Genomic DNA, 13,757 nt, shown 5'->3' with positions numbered 1-13,757 from the left:
GAGATTTCACTAATCTAATGTGCACAAAAATTTACTTTTCTAGCCTTTCTATTAGCAAAATCCTTTACAATGTCACTGGTATCTATTACTACTTCCTTTTCAATGCTGATCATGACTAGGTTGGTCAATCTTTCTTGAGTCATAGTTAGCCTTAAATAATTTTTTATTAATTTTAAGTTTGAAAAAGATCTTTCACCTTCGGCTACCGTCACTGGTAATGTTAAATATATGCGTAGGGATACGGACAAGTTTGGAAATGCAGTTGTCAAATTATTTGAATATATATAATTCAAAACATCCACCGGAGTTGTGTCTGCATTGAAAACAATTGGCAATAGTTCCAGCTCCTGATATAAATCTTCTCCGTCTACCGGTATATCAGCCCCACTTTCGGCAGTCAATTTCTGTTGTAAATTTAAACACTGTGCTCTTCTCTGGCCTGTCTCTAATTTTCTCCATTTGTCTATATTTTGCAAAAATGAGAAATTGTTGTTGTGTTCACTTAACAGTTCAAATCTTTCATTTACTTTTGTGATTGCCAGGTCGAACAAATAAAAATAAAATTTTACTTTAAAGTCGTTCTGTGGATCTGCAATTTGCTCATCGGTATGCTCATAACGGAAAAACCTTTTTCTGGCACGTGGGCGTGCAGTGCTTGTAAAGATGGCTTCGCATTCTATTTCCTCGGCAATTGATTTAGCTTCTAACAACATAGCGTCAAAGGCAGAGTCTGTACGCATTGTTGCTAAGTTACTCTTGACCAGATCTATCATTTTAACTGCTTCCAAAAGAACGACACCAGACTTTTGTAAGGTTTTACTTACAACATTAATTTCCGCTAATATGTTGTAAAGGTAAAGGGGCCCCTGACCATCAGGTCCAGTCGTGTCCAACTCTGGGGTTGCGGCGCTCATCTCGCTCTATAGGCCGAGGGAGCCGGCGTTTGTCCACAGACAGCTTCCAGGTCATGTGGCCAGCATGACAGAGCTGCTTCTGGCGAACCAGAGCAGCACACGGAAACGCCGTTTACCTTCCCGCCAGAGCGGTCCCTATTTATCTACTTGCACTTTGATGTGCTTTCGAAGTGCTAGGTTGGCAGGAGCTGGGACCGAACAACGGGAGTTCACCCCGTTGCAGGGATTCGAACCGCCGACCTTCTGATCAGCAAGCCCTAGACTCTGTGGTGTAACCCACAGCGTGTACCACGTTACTAAAGAACAAATGAATTTGAAAGACTTCAATTTCAACATCAATGAACTTGCCATCTTCCTTGTGTCACAATCTCTCTTGTCATCTGAATAAATAGAATAGAAGGCGTCGTAAACCTTTTCCATATTAAAATGAAGTGCTTTCAACGCCTCTACTCTACTTTCCCTTTGCGTGTTTGATCATGGTATCCCTGTGAATCCCCCAAGTCCCTCTTCCCGGCAACCCCCACCCAGGGGAGGTGTGGTTCATTGGGTGATCCTGGTATTTGGGGGGGTGGGAGGGGAGGGTTGAGGATAGGTGAGGCTCCTTGGGTGGTCCTGGTATTGGTGGGGGATGGGAGGGTTGAGGAGAGGTGAGGGTCCTTGGGGGGTCGTGGTATTGGTTGGGGAGGGTATTGGGGGTGGAGGGTATTGGGGGTGGAGGGTTGTGGTGGGGGTTTGTGGTGGGGCGGGATTCCGAGGGGGGTAGTGTCCGTGAGGCTCATGGGTCTCCTGGGCGGGTGGAGGTCCTTGGGGAGCGGTCTGTTCTCGGGTGTTCAATTTCCGAGGTGCGATCTCCCTTAGGAGTGGCGTGCTCTCGGGGCGGTTTGCTCCCTCTTGGAGGCGTGGTCTTCGGGGCGGGGGGGGTGTTGTGGGAGTGGATGGTTACACGCCCACTGTTAGCATTCACCATTAGAGAGAGAGAGAGAGAGAGAGAGAGAGACATCCATGCCTCCCCCGGTCGTCCTACCGGGGCTCTCGATCTCCGGTGCAGCGAACTGGAATCGGTCCAAGCTCTCTGACCATCTCTCCATGATGGTGTCCCGTTGTGCCAGATGCGGTTTAGTCATGCTGGCGACATGACACAGGAAGCTGTCTGTGGACAAATGGCAGCTCCCTGGGCCTGAAAGCGAAATGAGCGTCACAACCCCAGAGTCGCCTTTAACTGGACTTAACCGTCCAGGGGGTCCTTTACCTTTTTACGTTAATATAAGATCAGGCTTAGCAGCCGCTTGGCTCCAGCATTGCTTTGGTTGGTCTCTGTTAGTTTCTCCAACCGCTGGGAGACTTATGGGTTCCTAGACGGGCTCCTTGTGCATCCCTTAAGGCATTGGTGTCCAAACATTTTTCAAAGGGGGTCAGATTTGATGAAGTGAAGGGCCGTGAGGGCTGACCAAAGGGCCGGCCAAAGTTGTTGACCTCTTTTTTAGGGTAGAAGTTCTTGAGCTTTTCTTAGGATTTAAGTTGTTGAGGTTTTTTTGTTAGGATTTTACCCCAGGAAATAAACTGCCACAGGGGCTGGATTGAACCAACCGGTGGGCTGGATAAGGCCCCCAAAACGGACTTTGGACATGCCTGCCTTGAGGAGAAGGAGCTGTTTCACGATCTTTTTCACCATCATGCCTGACCACTATTGCTAGTTTGGGGTGATGGCAGCTATAGTCCAAAAACAGCTGGAGACCCAAGTTTGGGAAACCCTGTTCACCTTGAAGGAGAAAGGAGGGCTCACTTGCATCAGAACGTCAGGTGAGCCGTGTAGGATCAGGCCCAAGGGGCCCCTGTGGAGGGGCTGCAGCTTCCCCGCATGTGAAGGAGCCATAGGACCAATGGGGAGGCAGGTGGTATTGGGGGGGGGGAGTTGGAGGAATCCGTGAAAAGGAGCTTCTGGAGCCTATGTTTAGGGAATCTTTTAATATGTGATGGAATTCTGTATTTTAATATTTTGTTGGAAGCCGCCCAGAGTGGGCGGGGTATAAATAATAAATTATTATTATTATTATTATTATTATTATTATTATTATTATTATTATGCAGCTCACTTCCTGCCTGCTCCCTGAAGGATTCCTGAGCCTCTCCCCTTCTCATTTCAAGGATTGGAGGCCCTAGGTTTGCTCAGGGGGGGGGGGGAAGCTATTTTGTTTGCTGACTGAGGACAGGAGTCATAATCCTGTCACACTGCGGGTGTCAGGCTTTTAGGTAAGGGGGTGAGGCTCAGGTGGAAAAGGCATTGATAAGGGGAAAATCCTGGGGTGCGGATTTACTCCATGCCACTCCCCACAGGTCCCTCCGGTCAACAAATGAGGAGTCTCCTCTCCAGCCACCTTAAAGATGCAAAACAGCGGTCAGCAGACCTGATCTTTATTTGCTGCAAGAAGGTTCAACACCCAAAGCGTAGGAACCCCGAGAAGATGGTTGCATGAACTTTTAACACCTCTCCCCATTTCCCACAATCTATTTTCCAACAGCATCATCAATACGTCACAAATACATCACAAAGTTGGAGTCTTTGCACTTAGAAACAGGAGCCTGTCACCAGGGGCGTAGCCAGGATCAAAACTAGGGGGGGCAAGCCATGGTCGTTCAGGGGCGGGGCCAAGGCACGGGAGGGGAGGGGCCACGAAGTGGGAATGTGGGCGGGGCTACAGGGCCAGTGGGCCCAATGACATTGCGGCGGCGGCGGCGGCAGCGGCCACCTTGTGCTTCTGGGGCTGGCAGCGTTGGCAGCTACCCTGCTTGGCTGGAGAGGATGGGAGGGTTGGGCAGGCGAGAGGGGGTGGCAGCGCGGGCGAGGGCGCGGCAAGGCACGGCCGCAGCCACGACGGCTCCAAGGCGTTGCTGCATATCAGCATAATATTTCAACCATGTCTTGGGTTCAAGCCCCACCTTAGGAAAAAATTCCTGAATTGCAGGGGGTTGGACTAGATGACCCTTGTGGTCCCTTCCGACTACAATTCTATTGATATATTACCATAGCATATGCACCATTCTGCTTTCTTGAATTGTCCTACTCCTAGGCATAGCAGCCAACTCCTAGAGGCCTAGGTGCCTCTCCCCTCCCCCCAATTACTGGTAAATACTGTATTTGAAAGAGTCACCCCCCCATGTTGATGGGCTTTCTATGTGGGGCTTATCTGCCCTCCCCCCCAGTATTTTATTAAGGATGGAAGAGGGAGGGAAGGAAGGAAGAAATAGAGAGAGGGATAACTCATATTTTTGGGTGCCTCTGGGTGACGCTGTGATGCTGGAACTCTGCAGCAAGAGGAGTCTTGTAAGCAGCTTTCTCTCTGCTTGATTTACAGCAGGCACGTCCAACAGGTAGATTGTGATCTACCAGTAGATCACTGGATGTCTGTGGTAGATCACTGGTAGGTCACTGGGACCCCTAAAAAAAGCTCACCCAAAATTTTCCTCCTCCCTAAAAAAAGTTGAACTATGACCTGAAGCCCTAAACAAAAATGGGCCTCCCTCCCTCCTAAAAGAAGCTCAACAAGTTTGACCTAACCCCCCCCAAAAAAAAACAGGGCTTCCCTTCCTTAAAAAAACTCAACAGCTTTGACCTGAACCCCACAAAAGGGGGTAGATCACTCCCAGTTTTTAACTGTGAGTAGATCAGAGTCTCTTGGGAGGTGGCCACCCCTGATTTACAGTATACAGATGCAAGAGGAGGGGCAGACTGGAACACCTGTGCTTTTTATAAACATCACTGTGTCTGTCAAAGCTACAGCCCCCCCCCTTTATTATTCACTTCCTTTTACCCTTGCAGAGCCACCTTAGTCAAATTGAATCCTCTGCACCCTCATTAAATCGTCAATAGAACTCTTAATGTGATTCCTGAATGCTCATTAACAACTCCCACTCAAGAACAATAGGGTGAATTGGTCAGCTATCGAAACTTGCCTGGGGATATCTGCTCCATTGTCTTAACTGCTTAACTACTGGTAGCCACTTTGCTTTATTTATTTGATGTGTTTTTGTTACAGCTGTGTCCCCCCCCCCCCAGCAAGCGGAGATTTAGTTGCTCTTGCTAAAGCAAAGCCCTTTCCACTTCAGTTTTTGGAGGGGAAAAGTGCTGGTTATGGTCTGTAAAATACATTAATTTTTTGCTTCTAGGGGGGCAGCTGCCCCCTCCTGCCCCCCCTTGCCTACGCCCATGCCTGTCACCCACCCCTGTCAATACCCCCCCCAGTTAAACACACCTTTTAACTACCCTCTTCCCCCAAATAACCATAACAGTATTTACACATCCCCCTGCAAGGCTTTCCTCAGCTTCTCCGTCGAAAGTATCAGGATTCAACCCACCATCTAGATGGATTTCTGTCTGGGGCATGTGCTGCCCTTGATCGCATCCTGGCTCCTAAGGGATTGTGGAGTCAGGGGGAGCTCTGGACCCCCCTCTTCCAAGGAAATCCGTCAAACCGTTGAATTTTCGGGATGATTTGAAGCTCCTACAGTTTTCTGTACTGGATAGTCAGAGGAAACCGCATGATTCATGGAATCCGCTTATTGTTACAATTTTATAGGCTGTATTTTAATGTTTGTTGGAAGCCGCCCAGAGTGGCAGGGAAAGCCCAGCCAGATGGGCGGGGTATAAATATATTATTATTATTATTATTATTATTATTATTATTATTATTATTATTATTTTATTATTTTCTGAGCCTCTTGGCTGTTGCGTATGTCTGGTGCCTGTGTTAATGGTCATTGTCCTGGCCTTAGTTAGAGGCTGGGGGGGACTTGGGATTTTGGGGGAGTCGTTTAACTGCCCCCCCCCATTCCTGGTTTGAACAGCAGCAATAACTAAAACACAGACGGATCTAAACTCATGGCATGGGGTGGGGGAAGGAAATATTTTGCAATATAAACATTGTGGGGGGGGGGATTGCCGGGATTGGATTGCCGGGATCAGCCCCTCCCCCGCTCTCCTGAGGAAGAGGGGAGGGGAAAAACCTTCCTGTCCTGCCCCCCCCCCGACTCAAACCTTCCCCTCCCCTCCCAGCACATCATTCTCTCACCCCACCCCCACTACCCCAAATCCGCCCGCCATACGTTGCCCCTCTTCTTCCTCCTCCTCTTCTTCCTCGCAAGTCCGCTTCTGTCTCCGGAATGAGGGGGGGGAGCCCCCCTCCCAAACTGCCTGCTTCTCCCGGAAGTGGAGCTTCTACGCCGGATTGCTGCTCTGCTGCGCCATAGCTCTAGGGGCGCGCGCTTTCGGAAAGGGGAGGGGAACCCCCCCCGTGGGAAAGAGAATCGGGAGCGAGGAAAAAGAGGTAAAGGGGCCGCGGGGGGGGGGGAGAAAAGGACCCAGAGATCCCCGCCAGCTCCCCAAAGAGCCTTCCGTGGGTCCCACCGGGAGGGCCTGGATCCCTGCATGCGTGCTGCGAAGGGGCTTTCCTTGGCCCCTTAGGCGCCTTGGCGTGGGGGGGGGACATGGGGCGCCCACCCAGGGGGTCCCCACGATGCCCCCTTGCCCCGTTTCCACTGGCTCCGCGCGGAGAGAGGCGGGCCATGAAAGGGTTAACGGGCGCGAGCGACGCCTGGATAGAGACCCCCCCTTGTCCCTCCCTCCCTATCTCGTCCTGGAGGATCCTTCCGGATGAAGAGATGCGGCGCGCAGGGCGAGGGGTCAGACTCGTCTAGGGGGCCTCTGGGTGCAGGGGAGACTCGGGGGGGGGAGAGAAAGGAAAGGGGGGAGAGGAGCATTCTCAGGGCAAGGAAGTGCAACCTTTTGGGGGGGGGAGTCTTCCAAGTCCAGCCATTGGTCCCTTGGAGAGGAAGAGAAGAGGGCAGGGGCGTAGCCAGGATCAAAACGGGGGGGGGGGGACCATGGTCGTTAGGTTGTGACATTTCAGCACGGAAAAGGCGAATGAAACCAAAATTTTATTATATATAAGGAAAAACGGGAGAGACTGGGGGGGGGGAGAAAGGAAAGGGGGGAGGGAGCATTCCCAGGGCAGGGAAGTGCAACATTAGTGGGGGGGGGAAGAGTCTTCCAAGAAGAGGGGCGAGGCCTTGACCTCTGAAGGGAGAGCTTTCCATAGGGCAGGAGACCCTCTGCCTGCTTCCCTGTGACTTCGCTTCTCCCAGGGAGGGAACCAGCAGAAGACCCTCGGAGGTGGACCTCAGTGTCCAGACCGAGGGATGGGAGTCTGGACTGCAGGGCCAAGGCTGCTGAAGGTTTAAGGACGCAGATCTTTCTCCTCCACAACGATCTCCAGAGCATGTCTGACATGTAATTAGCAGAGCAGGGGGGAAACGCTCAGAAGCAGCAAAAAAATATAATTCAGCTGAGTATTTTACTGTTGTTGTTTAGTCATGTCCGACTCTTCGACAAATAAGCATAACAGGATCCAAAAAATAGCAACCTTGGGACTGGATAACAAGCCTGGATCACTCCAGTTTAACGAGCTTCATCTGGTTCCCAAACAAAAGGAGGTTCTGCATAACCTCATAACAATTTATCCCACCACCTGCTCTCAGCAGAAAGAAAACTACATTATCAGGTAAAATGTTCCAAACAGAGAAAACACCTGCTTTGAATCATGGAGAGTAAAACCACCAGAACCTTCTTGAACCGATAGACTAGGAATGATCTCTATATATTAGATGAATACTTTTCTTGCCTGAAAAATGCAACCTTGACCCTTAAACGGTCAGCACAAACAGTTTGAATTGTGCTTGGAAATACACTATGAACCAGGGAAGATCCTTTAGGAACAGTGTTGTGTAGTCTCGGTGGCTCCTCCCAGTCTAGGGTGTGTCTAGGTCCACATCCTGAATTAGTTTCAGTTTCTGGGTCACCTTCAAAGGCAGCCCCACGTAGAGCACATGGCAATAGTCCAATCAGGAGATAACAAGAGCATGCACCACTCTAGTGAGACAGTCTACAGCAGGGATAGGCAACCTAAGGCCCGTGGGCTGGATGCGGCCCAATCACCTTCTCAATCCTGCGCACCACATGAGGGACGGTGGACCGGCTCATGACGGAAAAAGGTTGCTGACCCCTAGACAGGCTGGTAGGGTCTCAGCTAGCATACCAGATGGAGCTGGCAGACAGCTGCCCTGGACACAGAAATGACCTGCGCCTCCATGGGCAGCTGTGAGTCCAAAATGACCCCCAGGCTGCACACCTGGTCCTTCAGGGGCATAGTTACCCCATTCAGGACCAGGGAATCCTCCACACCTGCCCACCTCTTTCCCCCACAAACAGTACTTCTGTCTTGTCAGGATTCAACCTCAATCTGTTAGCCGCCACCCATCCTCCAAACACCTACAGGCACAGGGCATTCAGCGCCTTTGCTGGTTCCAATTCAAAAGAGAGGAAGAGCTGGGTATCTCCCACATACTGGTGAACACCCAGCCCAAACCCCCTGATGATCTCGCCCAGCGGCTTCATATAGATATTAAAAAGCAGGGGGGAGAGGACGGAGCCCTGAGACACCCCACAAGTGAGAGGCCAGGGGTCTGAACACTCATCCCCCAACACCACTTTTTGGACATGGCCCAGGAGGAAGGAGGGGAACCACTGCATAACCGTGCCCCCAGCTCCCCTAGAGGGTCCAGAAGGATACTATGGACAAATGTCTCCAAAAACACTGAGAGATCCAGCAGAACCAGGAAAGAGTTTCCCCCTCTGTCTCTAGTCTATTGGAGATCATACATCAGCACAACCAGGGCAATTTCAGTCCCATGATGAGGCCTGAATCCCAAAAGCTCCAGGCACAATACTTTCATTAGCTTTGAAGGGGCCATTGGATACTTGGTGGTCTTTTCTTCAAAAGACAAACATTTCAAATATATTTACAGTGATGTATGATGTAAATAGCGCTTCTGTTTCCCTTATTCCACATTGGAGAGACTTTGATCCACAGCTCTGAGCTCATCTCTCTGCCTGAAACTGTGGGTGAGCAGCAATGGAAGCCTGGGCAGTGTGGTTGGGGGTCCTGGGCTGCCTAGGGAACAAGACCTCCTTCTCAGCCTGGCTGATATGGTGCCAAGGAAAGCAGAGCAGTAGGTTTGGCACCAGATTAGCTGCAGGAGTTGCATGAAGAAGGTGTGCAGGGCACATCCAACCCTCTTAGAGACACCGCCCTGGGTTTGTGTAGCTTTTCCTCCATAGCCTTTTCTTCTCCTGAACATAACCCACGAGGCAGCAGAGGTTTCGGACGAGAGTTTTCCTTCTCAACGAGCCCCATCTGCCCTTCACTTTCTTCTGCAGCAAGAACAGAATCTACCTTCTTAACTGTTCTCATCCTCTCCATAGACCAGGGCCTGCCTTCACCTGCAGCAGAATTCCCCAACCCACCAAGGATTTGAGAGCCATCAGCTTTCCTCACCTGGTTTGCCGGCCGGTTGAAGCCGTTGCTTGGATCACGGCCGCTGTTGCATGCTGACAGCTTCTGGAAGCCACAGGTGATAACTGAGTGCAGGTAGATTTCCCCAGAAGGTACATGACATGTCCCCCACCAAAGGTACTACCGCTCCCCTAACACCCCATGACATCACATTATTATGATATTCCACTAAGTATTTGTCTTGAATATCCTGCTTTTCGGTGTCATTTTAGGTTAGTCCTGCATCAGAAGATGGACACAAGATCAGGCAGCACATCATTCTTTTAAAAATCATGCTGCTGCATTAACATTGATTGAGGATTATGAAAGTTGCTCATGAATTGCTATCATTTGGCAACATTGCAACTTCATTTCCTAAAAATTGGGAACATGGGTAGGACGTGGGAGTGTGTAGGAGATGTTGAAATAGCAAAAGGTGCTAATGGCCATTGATGTGCTCTCTTTCTCTTTGTTCTCTTCCTTGAAACCCAAACAGGATTTCCTTTCCTCCAACTCTGAGGAAGGTGATGGACAAGACAGTCAGAATTCCGGAAGACGGGACACCTTTCGTTTCACTGGGAATAGTCACTAAAATGTGTGAAATGTGGAATATGCTTCACTGAATGAGAACACATAGTTCATATCAAGGAACTCAAACAGAGGAGAAACCATTTAAAGATATGCAGAGTGGAAAAGGTTCCACTGATAGTGGAAAACTTAGAACTCACATGCACAATAAACGATTTAAATGCATGGAGTGTGGAAAGAACTTCAGTCAGAGTGGACACCTCAATAGACATCATCAGACTCACACAGGAGAGAAACCATTTAAATGTATGGAGTGTGGAATGGTCTTTAGTGAGAATGCAAACCTTAGAAGACACCAACGGGTTCATACAGGGGAGAAACCATTTAAATGCTTGGAGTGCGGAAAGAGCTTCAGTTTCAATGCAAACCTTAGAATACATCAGCGGACTCACATGGGTGAAAAACCATATAAATGCATGGAGTGTGGGAAGAGCTTCAGTCAGAGTGGACACCTCAGAAGACATCATCAGACTCACACAGGAGAAAAACCATTTAAATGTATGGAGTGTGGAAAGAGCTTCAGTTTCAATGCAAGTCTTGGAAGACATCAACAGACTCACACAGGAGAGAAGCCGTTTAAATATATGGAGTGTGGAAAGAGCTTCAGTAAAAGTGTTCACTTCAATAAACATCACCAGACTCAGACAGGGGAGAAACCATTTAAATGCATGGAGTGCGGAAAGTGCTTTAGAGATAATGGAAACCTTAGAAGACATCAACAGATTCACACAGGAGAGAAACCATGTAAATGTATGGAGTGTGGAATGAACTTCAGTCAGAGAACACAGCTCAGTAGACATCAACAGAGTCACACAGGGGAGAAACCATTTAAATGCCTGGATTGTGGAAAGAGCTTCAGTCAGAGTGCATACCTTAAGTTACATGAACGGACTCACACAGGGGAGAAACCATTTAAATGTATCGAGTGTGGAAAGAGCTTCACTTTCAATGCATCCCTTAGAAGCCATCAACGAACTCACACAGGAGAGAAACCATTTAAATGTATGGAGTGCGGAAAAAGCTTTAGCAAGAGTGGACACCTCAATATACATCAACAGATTCACACAGGGGAAAAACCATTTAAATGTATGGAGTGTGGAAAGAGTTTTAGTGAGAATGCAAGGCTTAAAATACACCAGCGGATTCACACAGGGGAGAAACCATTTCAATGTATGGAGTGTGGAAAGAGTTTTAGTGAGAATGCAAGGCTTAAAATACACCAGCGGATTCACACAGGGGAGAAACCATTTAAATGCCTGGAGTGTGGAAAAAGCTTCATTTACAATACAAGCCTTAAAATACACCAGCGAACTCACACAGGTGAAAAACGATTTCAATGTATGGAGTGTGGAAAGAGTTTTAGTGAGAATGCAAGGCTTAAAAGACACCAGCGGACTCAACACAGGAGAGAAACCATCTAAATGTATGCAGTGTGGAAAGAGCTTCAGTTACAATATAAGCCTTAGAATAACCCAGCGAATTCACACAGGTGAAAAACCATATAAATGTATGGAGTGTGGAGTGAACTTCAGTCAGAGTGGACACCTCAGTAGACATCAGTGGACTCACAGTGGGGAGAAAACATTTAAATGTATGGAGTGTGGAAAGAGTTTTAGTGAGAATACAAGGCTTAAAAAACACCAGCGGATTCACACAGGGGAGAAACCATTTCAGTGTATGGAGTGTGGAAAGAGCTTCAGTCTGAATGGAAACCTTAGAAAACACCAAAGGACTCACACAGGGGAGAGATCATTTTAATGTATGAAGTACTGGAAAAAGCTTCAGTCAGAGTGAAAATGGTTGAGGGAGACATCCGCGGACACAGTGGGGAGAAAGCGTTTAATTGTATGGCTTCAGCCAGAGTGGAAGTCCCACATCAACAGACTGATGGACAGGAAGAACTTTTAGAGTTGGAACCGTAGAAACCAACAACAAACTCAAAGAGGATAAGCAATTTAAAAGGAAAGATTGCAGAAAGTTATTTAGTTATAATGGAGTGCTTAAGGAACATCTAGGGAGTCTCACAGGGGAGGACCCATTTAGATGTATGGAGTGTGGGAGGTGTATCTCTCAGAGTCATTCTGAGCAATGAACTCAGCAGGAAATCATTCTTAAAAACATGAGGTATATGTGAAGTTCTGGTGTTTATATATAAAATTGTATAGTACTGAAATAATTAAGGTAATGTCTCACAATAGTGAGTATAATTTTAGATGTAAAGTAACTTTGGTTTTGGCCCCAAACTCTGTCACCCCCCTCCCCAACTGCATGATCTCCAAGCACTGCTTCTTCACCAGAAGTCCATCCTTGCCCCCCAGGCCTTTTGAAGAAAACTTAAAATGCTGTAATTTAATGGGAGATTTCCCCCGGATGTCTCCTGTAGGGCCCATCTTCACTCATGAGCCCCATGATTCACACAGAGTAAAACTACCAAAAATACAATAATAAAATAAATAATAAAATACAATCTGTAAATTTTAAATTCACCTTCCACATCTTTTACCCGGCCTTCAAGTTGTATATTGTGACCTAGATCCTGAGCCCATTTTATTTGTGCCGACTTTACCATTTCGTCCAGCGTTTCCCCATACAGCAGGAGATTATACCTTTTTAAAAGTTATTTCGTATGTCTTCCTTAAACTGTTCACTTAGTTGTCTATGATCTAAACAACTTTGTGAATAGATCTTCAAATCCTCAAGTTCTTTCAGCTTTAGCCCTGTTTCCACCTCTATTAATAATTTTCTGTACGACAGCCAATTTTCTCTCTTACTAAGAGGTTTTAATGCTAACGCTTCCACCGGCGAGAACCACCATAGGGTTTTTGGTCCTAGAAAATCTTTATTTTTATGCCAAACTTTTATAAGGATTTTTCTTTTTGTATGATTATGAAAACCTTTGTTTTTATCTTTCCCGTACCATAAATATGAATGCCAACCAAATCTATTATCATGTCCTTCCAGATCTAACATTTCATCTCTCCAGTCCCAGGATCACACTTCAAAATGACCATAACAGATTAGACAACTGGGCCAAAGCAAACAAGATGAATTTCCCCCCCTCCCCCAATAATTTTTATTTATTTTCAAATAAAGCAAAATACAAAACTACAAAGACATAAAAAGAAAAAATATATAAAAAATCAAAACCTAAATCTAGTTTCTTACCATTGTAGACTTCCTCACCTCTTCCTCAATGAGTTCAATTTTCATTTATATCTTATATCAATCTAACATATATATTTTATAATCCTTAAATAATTTCTCATTATATCTTATATCATTCAACATATTTTTTCCTTAACCTTGAACAATTTCGTAACACATCTTGACTTATACTTAAATCATATCTAATTTCATATTCACCATCTAATATCATTCCCCAATTGATCAATTAACCTAATTCTGGGGGAAAAACTAGTCCCTTTAACTTTTATTTCTCCCCAAAGCCTATATCTCATTCCCAAAAATATCCATATAAACAAGTACTACTTCATCTAATAATAATAATAATAATAATAATAATAATAATAATAATAATAATAATAATAATAATTTATTTATACCCCGCCCATCTGGCCGGGTTAAGTTAAGTTAAACACTTAAATCAGGCATCCCCAAACTTCGGCCCTCCAGATGTTTTGGACTACAATTCCCATCTTCCCCAACCACTGATCCTGTTAGCTAGGGATCATGGGAGTTGTAGGCCAAAACATCTGGAGGGCTGCAGTTTGGGGATGCCTGACTTAAATCTAGTTTGGTTTCCCCCCCCCCCGCCCCCTGGAATCTGTGTCTCCAGATGACTCAGCCAGCTCCTTAGATCATTCCAGATTCGGACCATCTTAATAAGAAAAAATCATATATTGAGAACTTT

The 13,757-nt window shown here is 46.9% G+C and overlaps 1 protein-coding gene across 1 annotated transcript in view; it reads left to right on the top strand.

Annotated features, from left to right (window-relative positions):
- Positions 1-11,451, top strand: part of LOC118077830 (uncharacterized) — a 32,546-nt gene extending 21,095 nt beyond the window's left edge. The window contains exons 4-5 of the mRNA XM_088651801.1: positions 10,199-10,416; positions 10,750-11,451. Of these exons, the coding sequence (XP_088507927.1) occupies positions 10,199-10,416; positions 10,750-11,307 (776 nt within the window). The 3' untranslated portion in view covers positions 11,308-11,451. The remainder of the gene's footprint in view (positions 1-10,198; positions 10,417-10,749) is intronic.
- The last annotated feature ends 2,306 nt before the right edge of the window (positions 11,452-13,757 follow it).

This window comes from Zootoca vivipara, chromosome 9, assembly GCF_965207765.1.
Source record: "Zootoca vivipara chromosome 9, rZooViv2.hap1.1, whole genome shotgun sequence".
In the NCBI taxonomy this organism is placed as follows: Eukaryota; Metazoa; Chordata; class Lepidosauria; order Squamata; family Lacertidae; genus Zootoca; species Zootoca vivipara.
The sequence above is the reverse complement of the archived record's forward strand: the minus strand, read 5'-3'. Positions and strand labels throughout refer to the sequence as shown.